Here is a 19,680-nt window from a genome sequence, read left to right on the forward strand (position 1 = left end):
TTGCCAAATAAAAAAACCTGATGGATGGTTCCAAGTGCTCTGGTTAATATAAACTTATCATCTTGAGGGTTAATATAAAGATTATGTGCAAGTAATTATTTACCAGGGTGATATATGAGTGAAATAACTGGTCTGTAAATATTTGCTGAGTGATAGATCAACCCTCCATTTACTACATATTATGCGTGGACAGTTGCATCCAACTTTCTTGCAACCTTGCAGACTGTAGCCTGCCAGGCTCCTCTATCCATGGGATTTCCCAGGTAAATGATCATCAGATAGCCTTTCTGTGTCAGGTGTAAGATTCCAAAGTGATTTAGAAAAACTCCTTGTCTTTAAGGAATCAAACTCACAAAATAGCATTCCTTATGTAAAATTCTTTTTTAAAATCCCACGACTGGCTTTTCCATAGTAAAATATTTTACTGAATGGAGTAAGTTTCAGTCCCATCCGATTTTCATCTTTTGAGACACACAGCACTATTATCTGGAGAGGAATCCTGCCTAGCAGCAAAGCATTGAAATAGCACAGCACTTCTGAACCCCAGGCATGCTACCAGTGTGTGTCCTGGATGACTCTAAGGCACTTGGGGACACGTCTGTCCTCCTTCTCCAGATCAAAGTTGCTGTGTCTGCAGACCGAGACTGCATCCGGGCCTACCAGCCCCAGATTTCTTCTACCAACTACAACAGCCTAACGCTCAATGTGAAGACAAGTGAACCTGACAACCTTCTCTTCTACCTGGGCAGCAGCACTAGCGTGAGTATGACCCTCGGAAGCCACGCTGAGTCTCTTAAGCCAGAGGATATCTTCTTAATTGGTACATTTTTGGTTAAAAAAAAAAATAAGGCCTTCATGAAATCCCTAGTGCTTCTAAGGTAACTAATCTTTTGCTAAGCTGGTAATATTAGATTGAAAACAAACTGTGAAACTGCATCTCTGTAAAGAGGGGAGTGGCATTTATGAGTGGTTCCTCCCTCTGCCCCTTTAACTGTGAGCTGTGGGGACAGAGCTTTTCGTAACGTCTCCTGTGACCTCTGAAGCCACGGAGCTTCACTTTGAGGCTGTGAAGCCGACCGTGGCAGTTGCCACCAGGAGTGGAGGCGGGCATCCCGAGGGACACTTCAGAATTGTCAAACTTCCCCCAGACTCTTCCACCCACTGAGATTCTTGCGGTCCCCAGAGGGCAAGTCCCCTGGGGAAGACTGTTGCTTCTTTAGGCTGTGTCGGTGGGGACGGGTCAGACGCTTGGGCAGAAGATACTAGCAAGCACAGATGCCATCTGAAATGTCTTCTTAAGACACAAGGTGCAAAGCACACGGCAGTCCGTGCTGAAGGGCTTCAGGGCATCTGTCTTGTTGCATGATTCGCATCCATGCGTTGCCTTTTCAGACTGGGCAGACAGACAAGTGCAGTCCCTTCCTATGACCCCTGTAGAGGCTGCTGACCCCAGTGAGTTTTCTTGGAGAACTTCATGGGAGGCTCCATGGAGGGCCAAGCCAGGGAAGGGTGGTGGGCACTGATGGCCAGTGGTGGAACTGTCTCCAATACAATCATTCAGGTCATGCTCCAGCTCCAGGGGAGGGGAACATTTAAAGACAATAGAAGGTCTGTTTCTGTGTTCATATTTTTACTTTTTAAGAATAGAGAAAATGCTGTAAGAACTCCTCCTTTAAAGTATGTCAGTGGTCATACCCACAGTCTGGCCTGTGGGCTAACCCCAGCTCATGCCCCACATCCCAGGCTGATTTCCTGGCAGTGGAGATGCGGCGAGGAAAAGTGGCATTCCTCTGGGATTTGGGCTCTGGATCAACACGCTTGGAATTTCCAGACTTCCCGATTGATGACAACAAGTGGCACAGCGTCTATGTGACCAGGTAACAAGACAAAGTTCTATCTGAACATCTCTTATTTCTCAGCTGCATCTTTTAAGTAACTACGTGTTTACCCTGATGGTGGGAAAGATCGAAGGCAGGAGGAGAAGGGAGCGACAGGGGATGAGACGGTTGGATGGCATCATCGACACAATGGACGTGAGTTTAAGCAAACTCTGGGAGATGGTGAAAGACAGGCAAGCCTGGTGTCTGCAGTCCATGGGGTCGCAAAAAGTCAGACAGGACTTAGCGACTGAACAACAGCATGTTTGACTGAACAACAACATATTTGTAATATCATGTAACAATCCTTGAAATTTTGGGGGAGTAGGATTATAGTGAAAGAATACTTGGTTTAGATTTACTGTAGGAATTTTTTTCATTATTATAAGAGAAATAAACTTTGTTGCCAAAATCAACCATCAAATGAAGAAAAAAGTTAAAAGTTTGTATTACCTTCAGAATGTCAGGTCTAAGTCTGGGCAGCCAACCCAGAAGAGGGCAGTAACATGCAGCATAGTGGAGATGCCATGTGGCTGGCAGTGGGACAAGCAGAGGGCAGGCCAGGAGGGAACCAGTGGGGGGGGGTGTTTTCTTAGAATTGAGGCAGGACGGGAAATTCTTCCTGTTACAGCCCCTCCCCAGGGACTGTCCCTGCAGGGACTTCCCTGGCGGTCTAGTGGTTAGGACTCTGTGCTTCCAACTCTAGGGAGCAAGGGTTTGATCCCTGGTCAGGGAACTAAGATCCTGCCTGTCATGTGGTTCTGCCAAAAAATAATAAAGGTTATAAAAAATAAAACCCCTCCCCAGAGGCAACTACTGTTAAGCAGCTCTATGTGTATCTTTTTCTTCACTTTTCTATAATATCACATTTTGTCGTTATGATGGTATTGTTGGGAATTTGTGATTTTTACTTTGTTATTTGAGAAAACGGGGTTAAAACAAAGGCAGTGGGCTGTTGAAACATATTTAGTCCATTATCTGTAACTGTTGTAAGCAAGGAGATAACAGGATGGAATTGATGCACTCGAAGAAATACTCCACAAGATTCTAGAGTGCATACTAGGGCTGGGCTGGGCAAACCTAGAAGCAGAGAGGCCAGTGGAGGCGTGGGGAGAAGCCGGTGGAGGCTGTGTGTAGAACAGATGTGTGTGTGTGCACATGTGTGGACCGATTTGTCATTCTGAAAATGCTCTTTTTGCAACTGTCTGTGACCCCCAGGTTTGGGAACATTGGTTCCTTGAGTGTAAAGGAAATGAGCACAGCTCAAAAGCCTCCACCAAAAACAAGTAAATCCCCTGGAACAGCCAAAGTTCTGGATGTAAACAACTCAACCATGATGTTTGTTGGAGGACTTGGCGGACAGATCAAGGTAACATTGTGAAGGCTCATCTGTACAGGCTGATTTTACCAATAGATGAAATGGATATCCTTACATTTTAAAAAATATTGTAGGCAGAGAACAATTTTCCTGCTTCTGTTATTTTGTTTAATGACAGTTCATCTGCAGAGTTGAGTTGGTTTTGTAAAGGATCATGCTTCATAAATGGTATGAAAGAAAAAGCAGCCAACGGTTCATTTTACTATTTTCTCCCCCTCAATAATAAAATAAGAAATTCAGTATTCCGCATTAATTTTTGTGAACTCCCTTATCTCTGTTCTGACTCTAGAGGTGTATTAGCCATTTAGTCATGTCCAACTCTTTGCAACCCCATGGACTGTATAGCTTGCTAGGCTTCTCTGTCCATGGAATTCTCCAGGCAAGATTATCAGTGGGGTGCCATGCCCTTCTCCAGGGGATCTTCCCAACCCAGGGATTAAACCTGGGTCTCCTGCATTGTAGGCAGATTCTTTATCGTCTGAGCCCCCAGGGAAGCCCCAGCTCTAAAGGTAGACTAACCCTAACCCTAACCCTAGTGTTTAGCAAGAGAGTTCATGGTATATTTTATTACATCAGTTAGCCTCCCTCCCAATAAAGCTGGGGTTACCTGGACCTGGTTCAGTGTTCTGAAATGAGAGTGAGGCGTCATCACTGACCACATCCTCTGGGTCTTTTCTCATCTGGTAAAGGGCCTTCTCTCCAGCGACCTTAGTAACTGATGTGACCTCTGAGTTCTCGTCCTGCTGTCTGTCACTCATTCTAGGATCCCAATTCATGATTGGAAGGAAGTCCAGTGATTACAAAATGGCCATTTTCCTGGATGTTGTTTTCTCAAAATTTGGATCTGTGGAATTTGAGCTCCCAAGGAGGAGCTTTGGACACTTAAAGAATGTATTTCTTTTCATTCATTGCTTGTGTGTTTGTTTACACTAGAAGTCTCCTGCCGTGAAGGTTACTCATTTTAAAGGCTGCATGGGCGAGGCCTTCCTGAATGGACAATCAATCGGCCTGTGGAACTATATTGAGAGGGAGGGGGAGTGCCACGGCTGCTTCGGAAGGTAACTCGCCCCACAGGTGACACCTCAGATGCTAATATGTACAGTGACCTGGTCCAGGGAAAAGGCTCGAGTTGTAGCATTTCTCAAATGCATTTGACCCTGCATGCGTGCTTAGTCGCTCAGTCGTGTCCTTTTCTTTGAGACCCCAGGGACTATAGCCCGCCAGGCTCCTCTGTCCATGGGATTCTCTGGGCAAGAATACTGGAGTGGGTTGCCATTCCCTCCTCCAGGGGATCTTCCCAACCTGGGCATCAAACTTGAGTCTCCTCTGTCTCCTGCACTGGCGGGCAGATTCTTTACCACTGAGCCATCCTGCTGCTGCTGCTGCTAAGTCACTTCAGTCGTGTCCGACTCTGTGTGACCCCATAGGTGGCAGCCCACCGGGCTCCCCCGTCCCTGGGACTCTCCAGGCAAGAACACTGGAGTGGGTTGCCGTTTCCTTCTCCAATGCATGAAAGTGAAAAGTGAAAGTGAAGTTGCTCAGTCGTGTCCGACTCTTAGCGACCCCATGGACTGTAGCCTACCAGGCTCCTCCGTCCATGGGGTTTTCCAGGCAAGAGTACTGGAGTGGGTTGCCATTGCCTTCTCCGGAGCCACCCTGAACTCTTGCTAAAAATGAGTTTTCTTAATGTTCCACAGAGCACACTTTGTAAGTGCTGATATAGACACAAACTGGTGCTTTATGTCTGCATGTCAATGGATTAAACTGTCTTCATTTTACATAAGTGTCCCTACCTAGACAAAAACTTAAGCTCAGTAAGTTAATAAGCTGCTTCTAAAAAAAATAAATAAATAAGCTGCTTCTAGTAACTGAATCCATTTGAGCAGGCCGGTAATTAGAATTCATTGTTCTTTTCACCTTTGTGTGTAATTTTCCACTGTTAAATCATTAATACGGTCCAGTGATGCCCTTTAGATTTAAAAAAAGTTTTTTCTCAATGTGATCATGTACCTTTAACTTTAGCTTATATTACCAGGGAAGCTAACTGGGGTTTTTTTGTTTGTTTGTTTTTTTAATTCCCCTTTGAATATATTTGTACTCCTTTAGTGTGGTGTCAGCATACCTTTATAATTATGAAAAACCTCTTAGATCCTTAAAGGATAATATGAAATCATTGATTTTAACAGTTCACACCTAAATATGGGTGGGGGGGATCTTTAATCAGCAGGCCTTCATTCCTGCATGAGTTCTGAGTAGCTGGTGCAGTAGAGCCTTGGCTGCTTAGCTGCCCTTTGATAGGGCAGGCTTCTGTTTCTTTACACATATTAAATCATGTGTCACCCTTCCAGAGAGGTTCGCTCATGATCCCTGTTTTACAGATGGAGGGAATGAGACACAGAGGGGTTAGGTAACTTTTCTGAGGTCACACAGCTAGTACGTTGGGGAGCTGAAATTTGAACCCCAGCAATCTGCTTCTAGAATCTGTGTCCTACATGAATCCAGTCGTCCACAGGTAAAGCAGTGGGACTTGCTTCTAGGAGGTGATTGAGAATTAGACCATAGTTGATTTATGCGCAGTGCGTTTCTTATACTTCTTTATGGGAGATCTCAAGACAGAAAGTTTCAGAAAGAATGGGACTATAGAAAGCTATAAATTTGAAACCTGAGGTTTTACAGAGTACCGCTACATTTTACTTTGTTAGTGGAAACGCTGTCATTGCTGGGTCTTCTGTCTCTGCTTGGAGTTGTGACACAAAGTTTGGTTATTACCGCTTTACCAGGAGAAAGTGCAAATTCATACCCTCCCCCACCCAAACACTCTAATCTAAATTTCACTCTCAAGCCCTATGACATTCTAGAAAAGTACCTTTTGAACATAATAATGACATGTTCCAAGTACTTTGTATTTGAAGAGTAAATCAAGTGAGTTTTTGAGGTGTGGGGAAAACTAGAAAATACTTATCTAAGATATCCTGGAGTCCACAGTGTGTGACTGAGTTGTAAGCTCATCTTGCAGATTTTTGAGACTCTGTTTAGTCAATGATATTTTTGTAAGCTGATCCTTCTGGCACGTTGGTACGGATTTGTTTTCCATTATTAGTCCAGTTTAACTGATGCATTTAGTTAAAACCAGCACCAGGTAATAAATGCCAATATAAAATCTATTCCAAAAGCTCTGAAATTAAAGGAAATGAGATATTAAAGGACATCAAAGTCATATTAAAGGAAATTAGAGCAAACGAAAATGTAGTTGCTAAGTAGAACTATTTATAGCAGCAATCCATCCTTTGAGAGAATTTCTTTTTACTACAGTGAACATTGCCTACATTAGCTCTCTTTATAAAGCAACTGGGCACTTGTCTCGCATAATCTCATGGGGGGCATATTTTAAGTTACTATGACTTAACACTTGCTATCAAATTATGGAAATAAATGGCCTATGACAGTTGTGAGGAAAAACTCATGAGTGTCATGTGTCCTCGTGAACTACCTTCCTAAGAATAGGTTATATTTCACCCTCTCTCTGTGCAGCCCCCAGGATGAAGATGCCTCTTTCCATTTTGCTGGGAGTGGGTATTCTGTCGTGGAGAAGACTCTCCGGGCTACTGTGACTCAGATAATTATGCTTTTTAGTACCTATTCACCTAACGGGCTGCTTCTCTACCTGGCTTCAAATGGCACCGTAAGAGTTTTTAAGGGCACTATGCCCTGCTGTGTATATACAGTTGGATTGCTCTGAGGATATTTATTAAATGATTGTTTTATGAGCACATACAAGGATAATATATACACATGTTTGCCATACTAGTTTCCCGTTTTAAATATTTATCAGTACAAACTCACTGGCGAACATTTGGAAAAGCATGTCAAATAGAAAATAGCTTCCCATTATTATGTGCATTTAGCTATGTCCAACTCTTTGTGACCCTACAGAGTATAGCCCAGCAGGCTCTTGTGTCCATGGGATTCTCCAGGCAAGAGTACTGGAGCGGGTTGCCATGCCCTCCTCCAGGGGAATCTTCCCAACCTGTGGACCCAACCTGAGTCTCCTATACTGCCTGTGGACTCTACCCACTGAGACACCTGGGAAGCCCCCCCACCCCCATTATAAATGTCACTTAAACATTTATTATTAGATTTTGAGCCTAAATAAAAGGTCTTGTTTTATTCACTGTGACTTCCTAACCTTATTTGAATTCCATCAGAGGAGTTCATGTTCTTATTTTTATCTTGAGTGCTGGTGATCTTTCTGTTTTGTGGTTGTATTTTTAAGACTGGCTTATTTGTCAGTCTAAGTGAAAAAGATGCAGAGAGCCCACTTCTCTTACTGTGTTGTGGACTTTGACGTTCATGAGTTTATCTCACATATGTCTGTATATTAGTCTAGAAGACCTTGTGGACCCTTTTAATGTCCAACTATTAGGCCAGATCCTGTTCTTTCAGTTTGACTGTATTAGGTTTCCACCCTCCCTGACTTGGGGAGGAAGGAAATATTCTGATAATAATGTAACCATGGGTAAGTGTTTTCTCTTGTTTTTTTACAGAAAGACTTTTTATCCATTGACCTGGTCGATGGCAGAGTCAGGGTGACAGTTGACCTGGGTTCTGGGCCTCTTGCTCTGATTACCGACCGACGCTATAATAATGGAACGTGGTACAAAATTGCCTTCCAGCGAAATAAAAAGCAAGGTAAGTGTGAGGACAGACGGACAAAATGCCCTGGTAGGAATGGAAATCTTTCCAAAGTTAGCAGTCTTTGTTTTTTCTTTAGCTTTCTGAGTCTTCTTGAATGACATTCTATTCAAAAGCCGTTGTTTTCTTTGGAATTCTGAGCACCAGGATTCACAGCGTGGTGAAAGAATAGTCTACTTGTCTGTGGTTTCCCAAATGCATTGGGCTTCCCTGGTAGCTCGGTTGGTAAAGAATTCCCCTGCAATGCAGGAGACCCCGGTTCGGTTCCTGGTTCAGGAAGATCCCCTGGAGAAGGGATACACTACTCACTCCAATATTCTCCAGGGCTCCCCTGGTGGCTGAAAAAGAATCGCCCTGCAATGCAGGAGACCTGGATTCGATCCCTGGGTTGGGAAGATCCCCTGGAGATGGGAAAAGCTATCCACTCCAGTATTCTGGCCTGGAGAATTCCATGGACTGTATAGTCCATGGGATTGCAAAGAGTCAGACACGAATGAGCGACTTTCACTTTTGCAAATGCATTATTTAACATTAAAGGCTAAATTGGAATCAAGGGTCAAATTGATTCCATTTTCTTTCACACATTCTGGTGCCATTTAGCATGTGCATTCTGGATTTATTGACTTTTGTAAAGAGGGTTTTCATTTGCCCTTTAACAGTCAAGAACATTCCTTGATCAAATTTGCAGGATGGAAAAGAATATGTCTTTGTTAATGAACTTTGTGAGATGTCTGTGTTTTGTTTTACTGTAGAAAATGACTTTCTTATCTGTTCCCTTGATCTCCTTTAGGGCTCCTAGCAGTTATCGATGCTTATAACACCACCTACAAAGAAACCAAGCAAGGGGAGACTCCAGGAGCATCTTCTGACCTCAATCGTCTGGATAAGGATCCAATTTATGTGGGTGGATTACCGAGGTCTAGGGCGATAAGGTATGATACCACACTGCAGAATTGTCGTGTCCCTAATTACTATTTTAGCTTCCATAACAAAATCCCACAAACTGGGCAGCTTAAACAACAGAAATAATTTTAAAATGTGTAAGAAATGTCTCTTACAGTTCTGGAGGCTGTGATTCAGGTGTGAATCACCTGTGAAATCAGGTGTCCACAGAGCTGCTTCCTTCTGAGGATCATGAGAAAGAATCTGTTCCATGCTGTCTCTGGGCTTCTGGTAGCTTCAGGCATTCCTCAGCTTGTAGATGGCATTCTTCATCTGTGTGGACACATTGTCTTCACTCTGTGTCTCTCTGTGACCAAGTTTCCCCTTTTTATAAGGACACCACTCATACTGGATTAGAACCTATCCTAATGACCTCATCCTAACTTGATTACAACCACAAAGACCTATTTCCAAGTATGACTACATTCAGTACCTTATGAATACTACGTCAAAGTAGAACGTTAGAAAGTCAAAATCTTTTTTGAGAGGAGGTGGAGAAGATAATTGAGCTCATAGCACTCTGTTTTGATTAGTATGCCATATTTGTTGTCGTTGAATCTCTGACAGCTCTTTGCGACCCCATGGACTGCAGCATGCCAGGCCTCTCTGTCCTTCACTATCTCCTGGATTTTGCTCAGATTCATGTCCATTGAATCGGTGATGCTATTTAACCATCTCCTGCCGCCCTCTTCTCCTGTTGCCCTCAATCTTTCCCAGCATCAGGGTATTTTCCAAAGAGTCAGCTCTTCACATCAAGTGGCCCAAGTATTGGAGCTTCAGCTTCAGCATCAATCCTTCCACTGAATATTCAGGATTTATTTTCCAGTATGCCATATACTTGAGAAGTAAAAAAAGTCTTTTGTAGTAAAATTTATGATGTTCTACTTACTGCCTGTGGAACATCTAAAAATGGTAACTGTGCAATATTTGGAGACCTCACTTTCCATCACACGTCATTCTCCAGATTTTCTACTAGAAAAATCTCTTTAGAGACCAAAAAAAAAAAAAGATTGTGCTTTCTGCAGACTTATCTGGATTCCCCTTTTATGTGATTAGAGTGAATAATGTATGTGAAAGCTGAAAGACCAGCATCAGCAAGTTGGATTAAAGATAGCAGAGGAGAGATGCACTGATTCTTATTCTTGTTTAGCTTTGCGACTTTAATAATTCACATAAACTTTCTGCAGTTTGCTGTTCTCAGTTTTGTAATTTTGAATTGGGGACAAATTAAGCGAGACATTTCTTTCACACCATTAAAAAAAAAAGAATGCATACACGGCCAGCAGTCAAGGTAGCCAAGCTCCCAGAGACTGAACTGTAAACTGTGTGCCGTAATTTCCTTATGACAATACACTGTCTTTTCTTATAACTGGTCTCTGTTTTGGTGAGGATGCCCAGATGGTAATGACTGTAATCGTTTCCCTTAAAAACATTAAGCAGGATTTTGTCTAGGTAGCCATTTAGGTGGTTGTTGCTCAGTTGTGACCGACTCTTTATGACCCCATGAACTGCAGCCCTCCAGGCTTCCCTGTCCTTCATTATCTCCTGGAGTTTGCTCAAACTCATGTCCATTGAGGCAGTGATGCCATCCAGCCATCTCATCCTCTGTCACCTCCTTCTCTTGCTCTCAGTCTTTCCCAGCATCAGGGTCTTTTCCAGTGAGTCAGCTCTTTGCATCAGGTGACCAAAGTATTGAAGCTTCAGCTTCAGCATCAGTCTTTCCAATGAATATTCAGGTTTGATCTCCTTGCAGTCCTAGGGACTCTCTAGAGTCTTCTCTAGAGTCTTCTCCAGCACCACAGTTTGAAAGCTTCAATTCTTCTGCACCCAGCCTTCTTTATGGCCATCTAGGTAGTTGTGCTCATTAAATTTGATCCTTTTCTTTAGTCCTAAGGCAAGCACATGTTTGACCTGAATTCTCACTGTCTCATGGTCAGTAGCCTTTTTAGAGGGAGACCTAGACATTTCTGAGAATGACACCTGGAAGGAGATCTTCTTTGTTTTTATTTCTTCTTTCAAACCTGGAGTTATAAGATCTAAACTTCGTTGCTACTGCTCTCCTGTCCTTCCCTACAGGAAAGGTGTCTCCAGCAAAAGCTACGTGGGCTGCATCAAAAACTTGGAGATATCCAGATCCACCTTTGATTTACTCAGAAATTCCTATGGCGTGAGGAAAGGCTGTGTATTGGAGGTGGGGAGCGTTTTATGAATATTGGAACCAGTGTAGTAATATTAGGACGAGTAAATCAAATGCCTACTGATTTACTTACATCATAAGGCAACAGGATCTAAACCAGGGGGTTGAACGAAAAAGAGGTGGTGGGGAAAACGGCAGTCTCGGGGTGGTGTTTTTGGGGGAGGTTCCACACATGGTGGACCTGATGGGCTTTCTTCTCTCCTCTCTGACCAGCCTGTCCGAAGCGTCAGCTTCTTGAGAGGTGGCTACGTTGAACTGCCTCCCAAGCCTCTGTCACCAGATGCGGAGTTGTTGGCAACATTCGCTACCAGGAACAGCAGTGGCATCATCCTGGCCGCCCTGAGCCAGGGCGGTGAGAAGCCAGGAGATCGGCAGGCCCATGGGGTGAGTGACCCAGAGGCTCTCAAGCCAGGAGCTCCGGGAGGAAGTGACTTCAGGAAACACTGGGTGGAAGATGACTTAGTCCTAAGGTGTATTCTAGCCGTGTGCCTGGTTGTTTATGGGGGTGCATATTTACTAAGGAGACGTGTTCATTGCTGAATGTGGTTTCCTTCATGAATCAGTGGTGTCTTTGTGTTGCAAAGTTCATCTTCCTTGTCCAGCCACTGAGGAGAAAGACACTTATGTCTACCTCGGTTCCTAATAGCATAGGTGATATTTACCCTTTCCTCTCCTCAGACTTTATATATTATGTAACTTGAAGAGACTCAGAGAATGTTAATGTATTGTATTAATGAAATAAAAGTCACAAAGCTACAATTTAGAGTACGGCTCTCTACTGTGCAAGATATTTTATGGACAGTGTCTGTGTGTGTGTTTATTCAGTGAAATATTATTCAGCCAGAAAATAGGAGGAAATCCTATGTATGAACACGTATGAACCTCGAGGACATTATGTTAAGTGAAATAAGTTAAATGGAGAAAGACAAGTACTGTATGATCTCATTTTCATGGGGAAACTTAAAAAAAACTCATAGAAACAGAACATAGTGTTGGTCACCAGAGTTTGTAAGGGCAAGAGGGAATTGGGTGGAGAGGGTCAAAAGGCACAAACATCCAGCTGTAAGACAAGATTGAGGGTGATATACAGGACAGTGACTATAGTCACAGCACCATATTGCATTTGAAAGTTGCTAAGAGAGTGGATCTTAAAGGCTCTCACCATAAGAAAAAGATTTTGCAACTATATGAGGTGATCGATGTTAACTAAGCTTATTGTGGTGATCATTTTGTGATATATTCAAATATCCAATGGTTGTGTTGTATACCTAAGGCTAATACAATGGTATATGTCAATCATATCTCAGTAAAGAGATATGGGGAAAGAGAGAAATAAATCAGTGATTTATGACATGACTATTTGTTAGTACATAACATAGCAATAAGTAAGTGTGAAGACTGTGTAGAAATGGAAATCTTTGATGTGGTTAGTGATAACAGCCTAATGCAGAAAGTAAATTATGTGAGCAGAGATTTGAAAGTAGCATACGAAGTAGAAAACAGTTGTGTCACATGGTGATATTTTTAAGGAACTGCTTCCTTGGCACTAATACAGCCACATTGCCTTCATCAGATGATAATTCTTTAAATCCTGTAGTAATGTCTTTTCTATGGGAATTCTCTATTGTCTCTAGCCCTTCTGGTCCATCATGCTAATTGAAGGCCACATTGAAGTGCATATTAACCCTGGGGACGGAGCCAGCCTGAGAAGAGCTCTTCTGCATGCTCCCACGGGCACCTATGGTGATGGTCAAGAGCATTCCATCTCTCTGATAAGGAGCGGAAGGTATTTGCCTGACCTTACAAAGGTTCCCCAGTAGATTGCCTGTATGGGGCTCTTTGCAGTGAAATGATTGGGATAATTAGTATGATGTCATGAGCATTCACTTTTTAGCGTTCCAAAATAATTCTAGAAGCTTGCTGGAAGACGTCCTTGGAAATCAATTTCATCTGCTCTGTAATAAGACATTTTCAGATTTTTAATAATTGAGCAACTTTAACCCTGCCCTTTCATGGGGGCCAGCGTAAATTGTCTTTAGTTGGAAAAATTCTGTGTCAAATACCATTACAGTGTTAGTAAATTCTAATAGTGAGTGGGAAAATAGTAAATAACTGTAGTGTGCTCAGTTGTGTCTGACTCTTTGCAACTGAATCCACAGTCTGTAGCCTGCGAGGCTCCTCTGTCCCTGGGATTTTCCAGGCAAGAATATTGGAGTGGGTTGCCATTTCCTTCTTCAGGGGATCTTCCTGACCCAGGGCTTGAACCAGTGTCTCCTGTATGGCAGGCGGATTTTTTACCACGGAGCCACCCAGGAAGCAAATTTTAATAGTGAATGGTATAATAGTAAATAGCAACAATGCAAATAGTAAAATGTAAATAGTAGTAAATAGTGTTAGAGTAACATTTCTGTATTAATCTCCCTCAAAAACTATGGACCAAATGTTTTAAAAACACACTGGACATTTTGTCACAGATAAAGAAGTAAAGGATACTCTCCAAAAAAGCACTCGAACTGAATAATGTTTAATCACATTACATTCATTTTGGGAAAAGGTTCAACTGTTTCTTTTCATGTTCAAGAGTTGCTTTTTTTTTATTCACACATGTTAAATTTCATGTTAAAAATTTTCTTTCAGGGAAAACTTTTATTAGTAAGAACTTGCTGAAATAAAATGGACAGTGATGTTTCACTGTATTTAAAAACCTTTATTTTCTCCTTTGACTCTTTAGAGTTGTCACCGTTCAAGTGGATGAGACAACTCCTGTGGAAATGAAGTTGGGCCCGTCAGCAGAAAGCAGGACCATAAATGTGTCCAGCCTGTACGTTGGGGGCATTCCAGAGGGTGAGGGGACACCCATGCTCAAGATGAGAAGCTTGTTCCATGGCTGTATCCGAAACCTGGTCTTTAACATGGAGTAAGTATGACTGTGCTCTCAGCCTGACTGTGCCCGTCCTGATCTTTCAGTGCCCAGTACCGACACTAATCTACAATCTAATTTTGCCATTGGAGCTGGCCTCAGATTCTGCAAGTTCCCAAATAATAAGTGGATCCCATGTTTTATCATGAAAGTCCCCCAAGATGGACTTTATTGAACTAGAATGATGGACAGTCTGGTCATCATGCATGAGAAAGAAAAGAACCACTCGACATTAGTTTTACGGGTGGTGCTAGCGGTAAAGAACCTTCCTGCCAATGCAGGAGACTTAAGAGATGTGGGTTCTACCCCTGGGTCAGGAAGATCCCCTAAAGGAGGGCATGGCCACCCACTCAAGTATCCTTGCCTGCAGAATTCCATGGACAGAGGAGCCTGGTGGGCTACAGTCCATGGGGTCACAGAGTCTGACATGACTGAAGAGACTGACCATGCGTATGGACTTCTCGTCATTGTGGGAGACCGTCGTTCGGTTACTCTTACGAGTATTGTATTAGTATTTTTTAATAAGTTTTAAGTGTTCAGTAATCACATGACCTTGGTGCATGTGTTGGGTTGTATTATCATCATTGACTATTAAACGCTTTGTTTGTATCTAGACTTCTGGATTTCACGAGTGCCACTGACTATGAACACGCAGACCTGGACTCCTGCTCACTCTCAGAGAGGCCGAAACTAGCTGTCTACCGAGAGGACGGAGAACTCCCGCCAGAGCCCCAGCCTTTACCAAGTCCAGTAAGAAGGCCCTTCTTTAATTATGCAGTTTAGTGTTAGTCACTCAGTCGTGTCTGACTCTTTGTGACCCCATGGACTGTAGCTCGCCAGGCTCCTCTGTCCGTCCATGGGATTCTCCAGGCAAGAATACTGAGTGGGTGGGTTGCAATTTCTTTCTCCACGGGGTCTTCCCTACCCAGGGATCGAGCTTGTGTCTCCTGAATTGCAGGCAGATTCTCCACCACCTGAACCACCAGGGAAGCCCTTGTTAGCTTTCACTTTCCTTTCCGTTTGATGATTTCTCTGCTTCCTTGGTTGAGAGCTCATGCTGTGATGATGAGATGGCTCAGTTGTACAGAGCAAGGCCCGTCTCTGAGTTCAGGGTGGTCGCATTGGTCGCCTCCATCCACCGGCCTGGGAAACTGAGCCTACGGCCTTACTCGGCCTGGACCCAGGGCACCTGCCCTCCAGTCCGGCTCCTCCTGGCTACACCTTGCTCCTGTCGAGGAGGAACCACCTTGGCCTGTCCCCTGTGGGCACGTACAGTCCCGGGCTGCCTGTGTGCCAGCTGATCCTACAGCTGCTGACCCCTCAGGCCCTCCCCAGAGCAGGGTTTTTTTGAGGAGGGGTGGTTGCAGGCATAAGCAAGGCCTTTGCCGCCTGGACCTGATGAAAATTCATGGGAATTTGGTGAACTTGAGTGGGATTGAGTTAAAAAACAGAAGCTCTAATTGCCTTCTCAGAGAGACAAAGAGGTGTGGAATAAATAGCCGAGAAGGTAAAGGCAGTGCTGGGGTGTTTGTGTTGCTGGTGCTCTGACACCATTGCTTCTGAGATGTTTCCTTCATGGAAAGACATGTTTGTGTTGCGGGGTGTGGTCGGGGGCCGGGGCGGTGGGCCTGGCCTTGCGTGGCTTTATCATGAAAGTCATGGCTTTATCATACAAGTGAGCCGTGTGCATTTCTTACAGGGACTGTGTGCCATGGACGGGGCCCCAGAATACGTCCCCAGTGCCCACCAGTTCGGCCTCGCAGAAGGCAGCCACTTGGTGCTCCCCTTTAACCAGCTGGCTGTCCGAAAGAGGTAGGCGATGCTCTCATGTCCTCATGAGGTGTCTCATTGCTAGACGAATCCAGGGCATATTCTTCAGCAGTGGGTCTTTTCCGGAAGAAGCTTCTCGTGTTTCACGAGAAGTAAACACTTTGGAGTGTTCGCTTGCCACCACGTGGCGGCAGTGAGTGGCAAAGAAGAACGCAGCTTCTGTGCGGCTCAGATGGGTCAGCGTGGTTCAGCCGGGTTCTGTAGTTTGCCTGGACCGCGTCTTGATGATGGCAGGTGGCTGCCTCTCTGGGGCTGTGGAGAGCCCTGGCTGCCTAAACCCCTCTTCCTTCTGGAATCCCAAGTCCCCTGAAGGTGTCATCTGGACTCTGAATCCCATTCTACAGGAAGCATTCACTAATCTGTGGGAACGGCCCCCCCAGCTCTATCATCATGACCCCAAATTCCTGGAGCCACACGATCACCAGCCTGCGCGTTCCCTCTGCCTTTCACACCTGCCTGTCCCAGGCAGCCTTCTCCAGCCGGGGAAGCCGGCTTACATCCCAGAGAGCTCGTGGCCGAGGCTCCTCAGGACCCACAGACCTCCCTGTCCTCCTGTGGGTCTCAGCCCCGCAGTCCACGCCCTCGGCTCTGCAGTGCTCTATGCCTCTGTCGCTTCCATCTGGGGTCATTGCCCCTTGTCTCCTGCCTTCAGTTCCCATGAACTTGGCAGCCGCCCAGCCCCTGATCTTTGAGGTCCTCTGGCTCTGATCTGTCAGAGGTCTTTCCCTCATTCCTCCCCGGCCGCCTTATTCCCGTGGTCACACTGCTGAGCACTTGATAAGTACCCACCCCACCTGCACAATCTCTGCTTTAAGCAGCCTGCTAACCGCCTCTCCTTCCTCCTTACTTCTCACTCCAGCAGCTGCTCACCCCCATCAAGACCTCTGAGCCCTCTGACTTTCTCGCCATCATCACCCTTTTTTGCTGCAGCTCATTAAGCCCCCTTCCCCACTGGCCTCCACGTGACCCAGTTTTAACTCTCTGGTATATTTCTGGTGTTAGTTTTGGGGGGAAAGGGACCCCCCCCTCTGTTTACTGCTTGATCCTTTGCTCCTAAATTCCTGGCAGATGGAGGTAGGCAGTTACCACAAGTGAATGAATGGGGATAGGTCAGTGAAGGGATGAATGACCTGAGATGTTAGATATAGATGCTGAAACACTTACCGGGGTCTCTGAATCTAAAGAGTGACAGTGAGAGCGTGTTCCTTTCTGAGAGCCCTCGCCCTCCTCCAGGCTCTCCGTTCAGCTGAGCGTCCGCACCTTCGCCCCCAGCGGCCTGGTGTACTACATGGCTCACCAGAACCAGGTGGACTACGCCACGCTCCAGCTGCACGCCGGCCGCCTCCACTTCACCTTCGACCTCGGGAAGGGCAGGACCAAGGTCTCACACCCCGCGCTGCTCAGCGATGGCCAGTGGCACACGGTAGGCTCTCGGGAAGGTGGGGTCACTCGTGCCAAGGTCTGTTCCACCAGCTCTTGTGTCCACTCCATTTCACAGTAGTGGGATCAACCTCTTTGATTTCCAGCTTGCTCTGTGTCTGACATCTGCCCCATAGAATGAGGGCTTCTGACGGGCACAACCCTTTCTGCCTCCTGAAACACCCCCAAGGGCTCACTCAGTGCCTGACACTTGGTAGGCCCTCAGCAAACATTGGGAGAATGAATGAAATGTTCATTCACCAGATATATTCTTGGTTTGACAAGAAGTAAACCAAGCCCACGGGTGGTGTGAATGGGCCCAACCTGATGTCCTGGCCTCCTTGCCTCTGTGACGGGGACTCTGAAGCAGGTCCTGTGCTAACCTGCTCCAGGCTCAGCCTCCTCTCCCAGAGGTGTGAACACCTGAGCCGTCCTTGAGGGTTCCATTCGGGTTATTACTCCTGCAGTGAGCAGATGCTGCAAACAGCTGTTGTTTTCTCAGATTCCTTAGAAATGACTCATGTCTTCCTATCGCTCTAGGTCAAGACAGAGTACTTTAAAAGGAAGGGCTTCATGACGGTCGACAGCCAGGAATCGCCCGTGGTGACCACGGTGGGAGATGCCACCACACTAGACGTGGAAGGAAAGCTGTACCTCGGAGGCCTCCCCTCCAAATACAGGGCCAGGAACATTGGAAACGTAAGCAGCGTTTTCTCCATAGGCCCATCTTTACCTTTATTGTGGTTGTTGTTTGTCTTATGGAGGAATGTGTTTGTGTTTAAATTACCGTGTTTGGGCCTGGAGCTTGGCCACAAAATGCAAACATTTGGAACCACATCCCTCGACTCTGTGTTGGGACTTCTCCCTGAAGCCCAGCCTGCCTTCCTGCTGGTTAGTGAAAGAACAGCTCCCTTCCCACAGGCGTTTAGCCCCAGTGCAACTCAGGAAAAGTCCAGCAAATTCGTATTTGCAGATTAGAATGCTCTACAGTCTTTTCTTTTCTCCTGGTTTTTCCTTTATTATTTATTTTTGACTGTGGTGGGTCTTTGTTGCTGCCCCTGGGCTTTTCTCTAGTTGGAGCAAGAGGGGGCCACCCTCTGGTTGCAGTGCACGGGCTTCTCGTTGCAGTGGCTTCTCTTGTTGCGGAGCACAGGCTCTAGGAAGCACGGCTTCAGTAGTTGCAGCTCCCCCGTTCTGGAGCACTGGCTCAATAGTTCTGTGACACACAGGCTTAGCTGCTCCATGGCATGTGGAATCTTCCCAACTGGGGATTGAACCTGTGTCTCCTTCACTGGCACGTGGATTCTCTACCCCTGAGCCCCCAGGGAAGCCCCACTCCACAGTCTTGATTTCCACAATTTTGCTCAATAGAAAACCCTTTTTACTATATTACAGTAGCTTTAAGTTAGACCTTCATGGGACGTATCGTGGCCACTGGATTTTTAAAACCAAAAGACAGTGTTTTACTGTGTTGTGTCGAAGTGTGGGAATAGTGTGTGCTTGTCCTTCTCATGTCCTCACCATCTCCTACTCCTGCAACATTTCACTTAGATCACCCACAGCATCCCTGCCTGCCTCAGGGAGGTGACAGTGAACAGCCAGCAGCTGGACACAGTCAGCCCCGTGTCTGCGTTTGCAGTGACCAGGTGCTATGCCGTGGCCCAGGAAGGAACTTTCTTTGAAGGCAGTGGATACGCAGCCCTCGGTATGTACGATCAACCGTCTCACAGGCAACCTCTGGGATGCCCTGCAGTCTAAGATGATAAGGATCCAGGAATCATCTGATAGGACAGGACCTGCTGCACAAGCTGCAGTGAGACCCCGAATTCTGGATTCTCAGCATCTTGTGTAAAAACCTGCTCACCTGTCGTGGTACCCAGATGGCCTCCTCTCGCCAGGAGAGGTGACCCTCCAGACGGACGGCAACATGTGGCCTGGTGTCATCTGTACTGGCCCCAGATTATATAAGGCAAAAGCTGTCACTGTTCAGGTTAATAAAGACCTTTGAATTCAAAGCCAGCACCATAAAATGTCTGGACCAGCCAGCCAAGTGCGACCCCGTTTTGATGAAGAAATTAACTCTGTTTAGACTGTTGAAATATTCATGAGTTGTAAGTAGAGGAATTTAAATCTCTAAAATGCTTTAGGGTGGAAATTCCTCAAGGCTTAGAAGTAGCCCTTGTTATATATCTTACGTGCTCTCCCACTTCAGATGCTTGATTGGCCGGCTAAACCTGGTGGTTCAGTGGTAAAGAATCGCCTGCCAGGCAGGAGATGTGGGTTTGATCTCTGGGTTGGGAAGATCCCCTGAAGGAGGGCATGGCAACCCACACCAGTATTCTTACCTGGAGAATCCCATGGACAGAGGAGCCTGGCGGGCTACAGTCCATGGAATCGCAAAGAATCTGACACGACTTAGGGACTA

At 45.5% G+C, this 19,680-nt stretch overlaps 1 protein-coding gene across 1 annotated transcript in view; it reads left to right on the plus strand.

The window, feature by feature from the left end:
- The window catches only part of LAMA1 (laminin subunit alpha 1), a 123,150-nt gene that overhangs the window by 99,484 nt on the left and 3,986 nt on the right, over positions 1-19,680 (plus strand). The window contains exons 45-60 of the mRNA XM_070452669.1: positions 616-759; positions 1,744-1,877; positions 3,096-3,246; positions 4,189-4,313; positions 6,787-6,937; positions 7,800-7,944; positions 8,738-8,879; positions 10,966-11,080; positions 11,300-11,470; positions 12,721-12,872; positions 13,818-14,003; positions 14,621-14,756; positions 15,706-15,818; positions 17,070-17,259; positions 17,796-17,954; positions 18,807-18,960. Of these exons, the coding sequence (XP_070308770.1) occupies positions 616-759; positions 1,744-1,877; positions 3,096-3,246; positions 4,189-4,313; positions 6,787-6,937; positions 7,800-7,944; positions 8,738-8,879; positions 10,966-11,080; positions 11,300-11,470; positions 12,721-12,872; positions 13,818-14,003; positions 14,621-14,756; positions 15,706-15,818; positions 17,070-17,259; positions 17,796-17,954; positions 18,807-18,960 (2,368 nt within the window). The remainder of the gene's footprint in view (positions 1-615; positions 760-1,743; positions 1,878-3,095; positions 3,247-4,188; positions 4,314-6,786; positions 6,938-7,799; positions 7,945-8,737; positions 8,880-10,965; positions 11,081-11,299; positions 11,471-12,720; positions 12,873-13,817; positions 14,004-14,620; positions 14,757-15,705; positions 15,819-17,069; positions 17,260-17,795; positions 17,955-18,806; positions 18,961-19,680) is intronic.

This window comes from Odocoileus virginianus, chromosome 22 (assembly GCF_023699985.2).
Source record: "Odocoileus virginianus isolate 20LAN1187 ecotype Illinois chromosome 22, Ovbor_1.2, whole genome shotgun sequence".
Classification (NCBI taxonomy): Eukaryota; Metazoa; Chordata; class Mammalia; order Artiodactyla; family Cervidae; genus Odocoileus; species Odocoileus virginianus.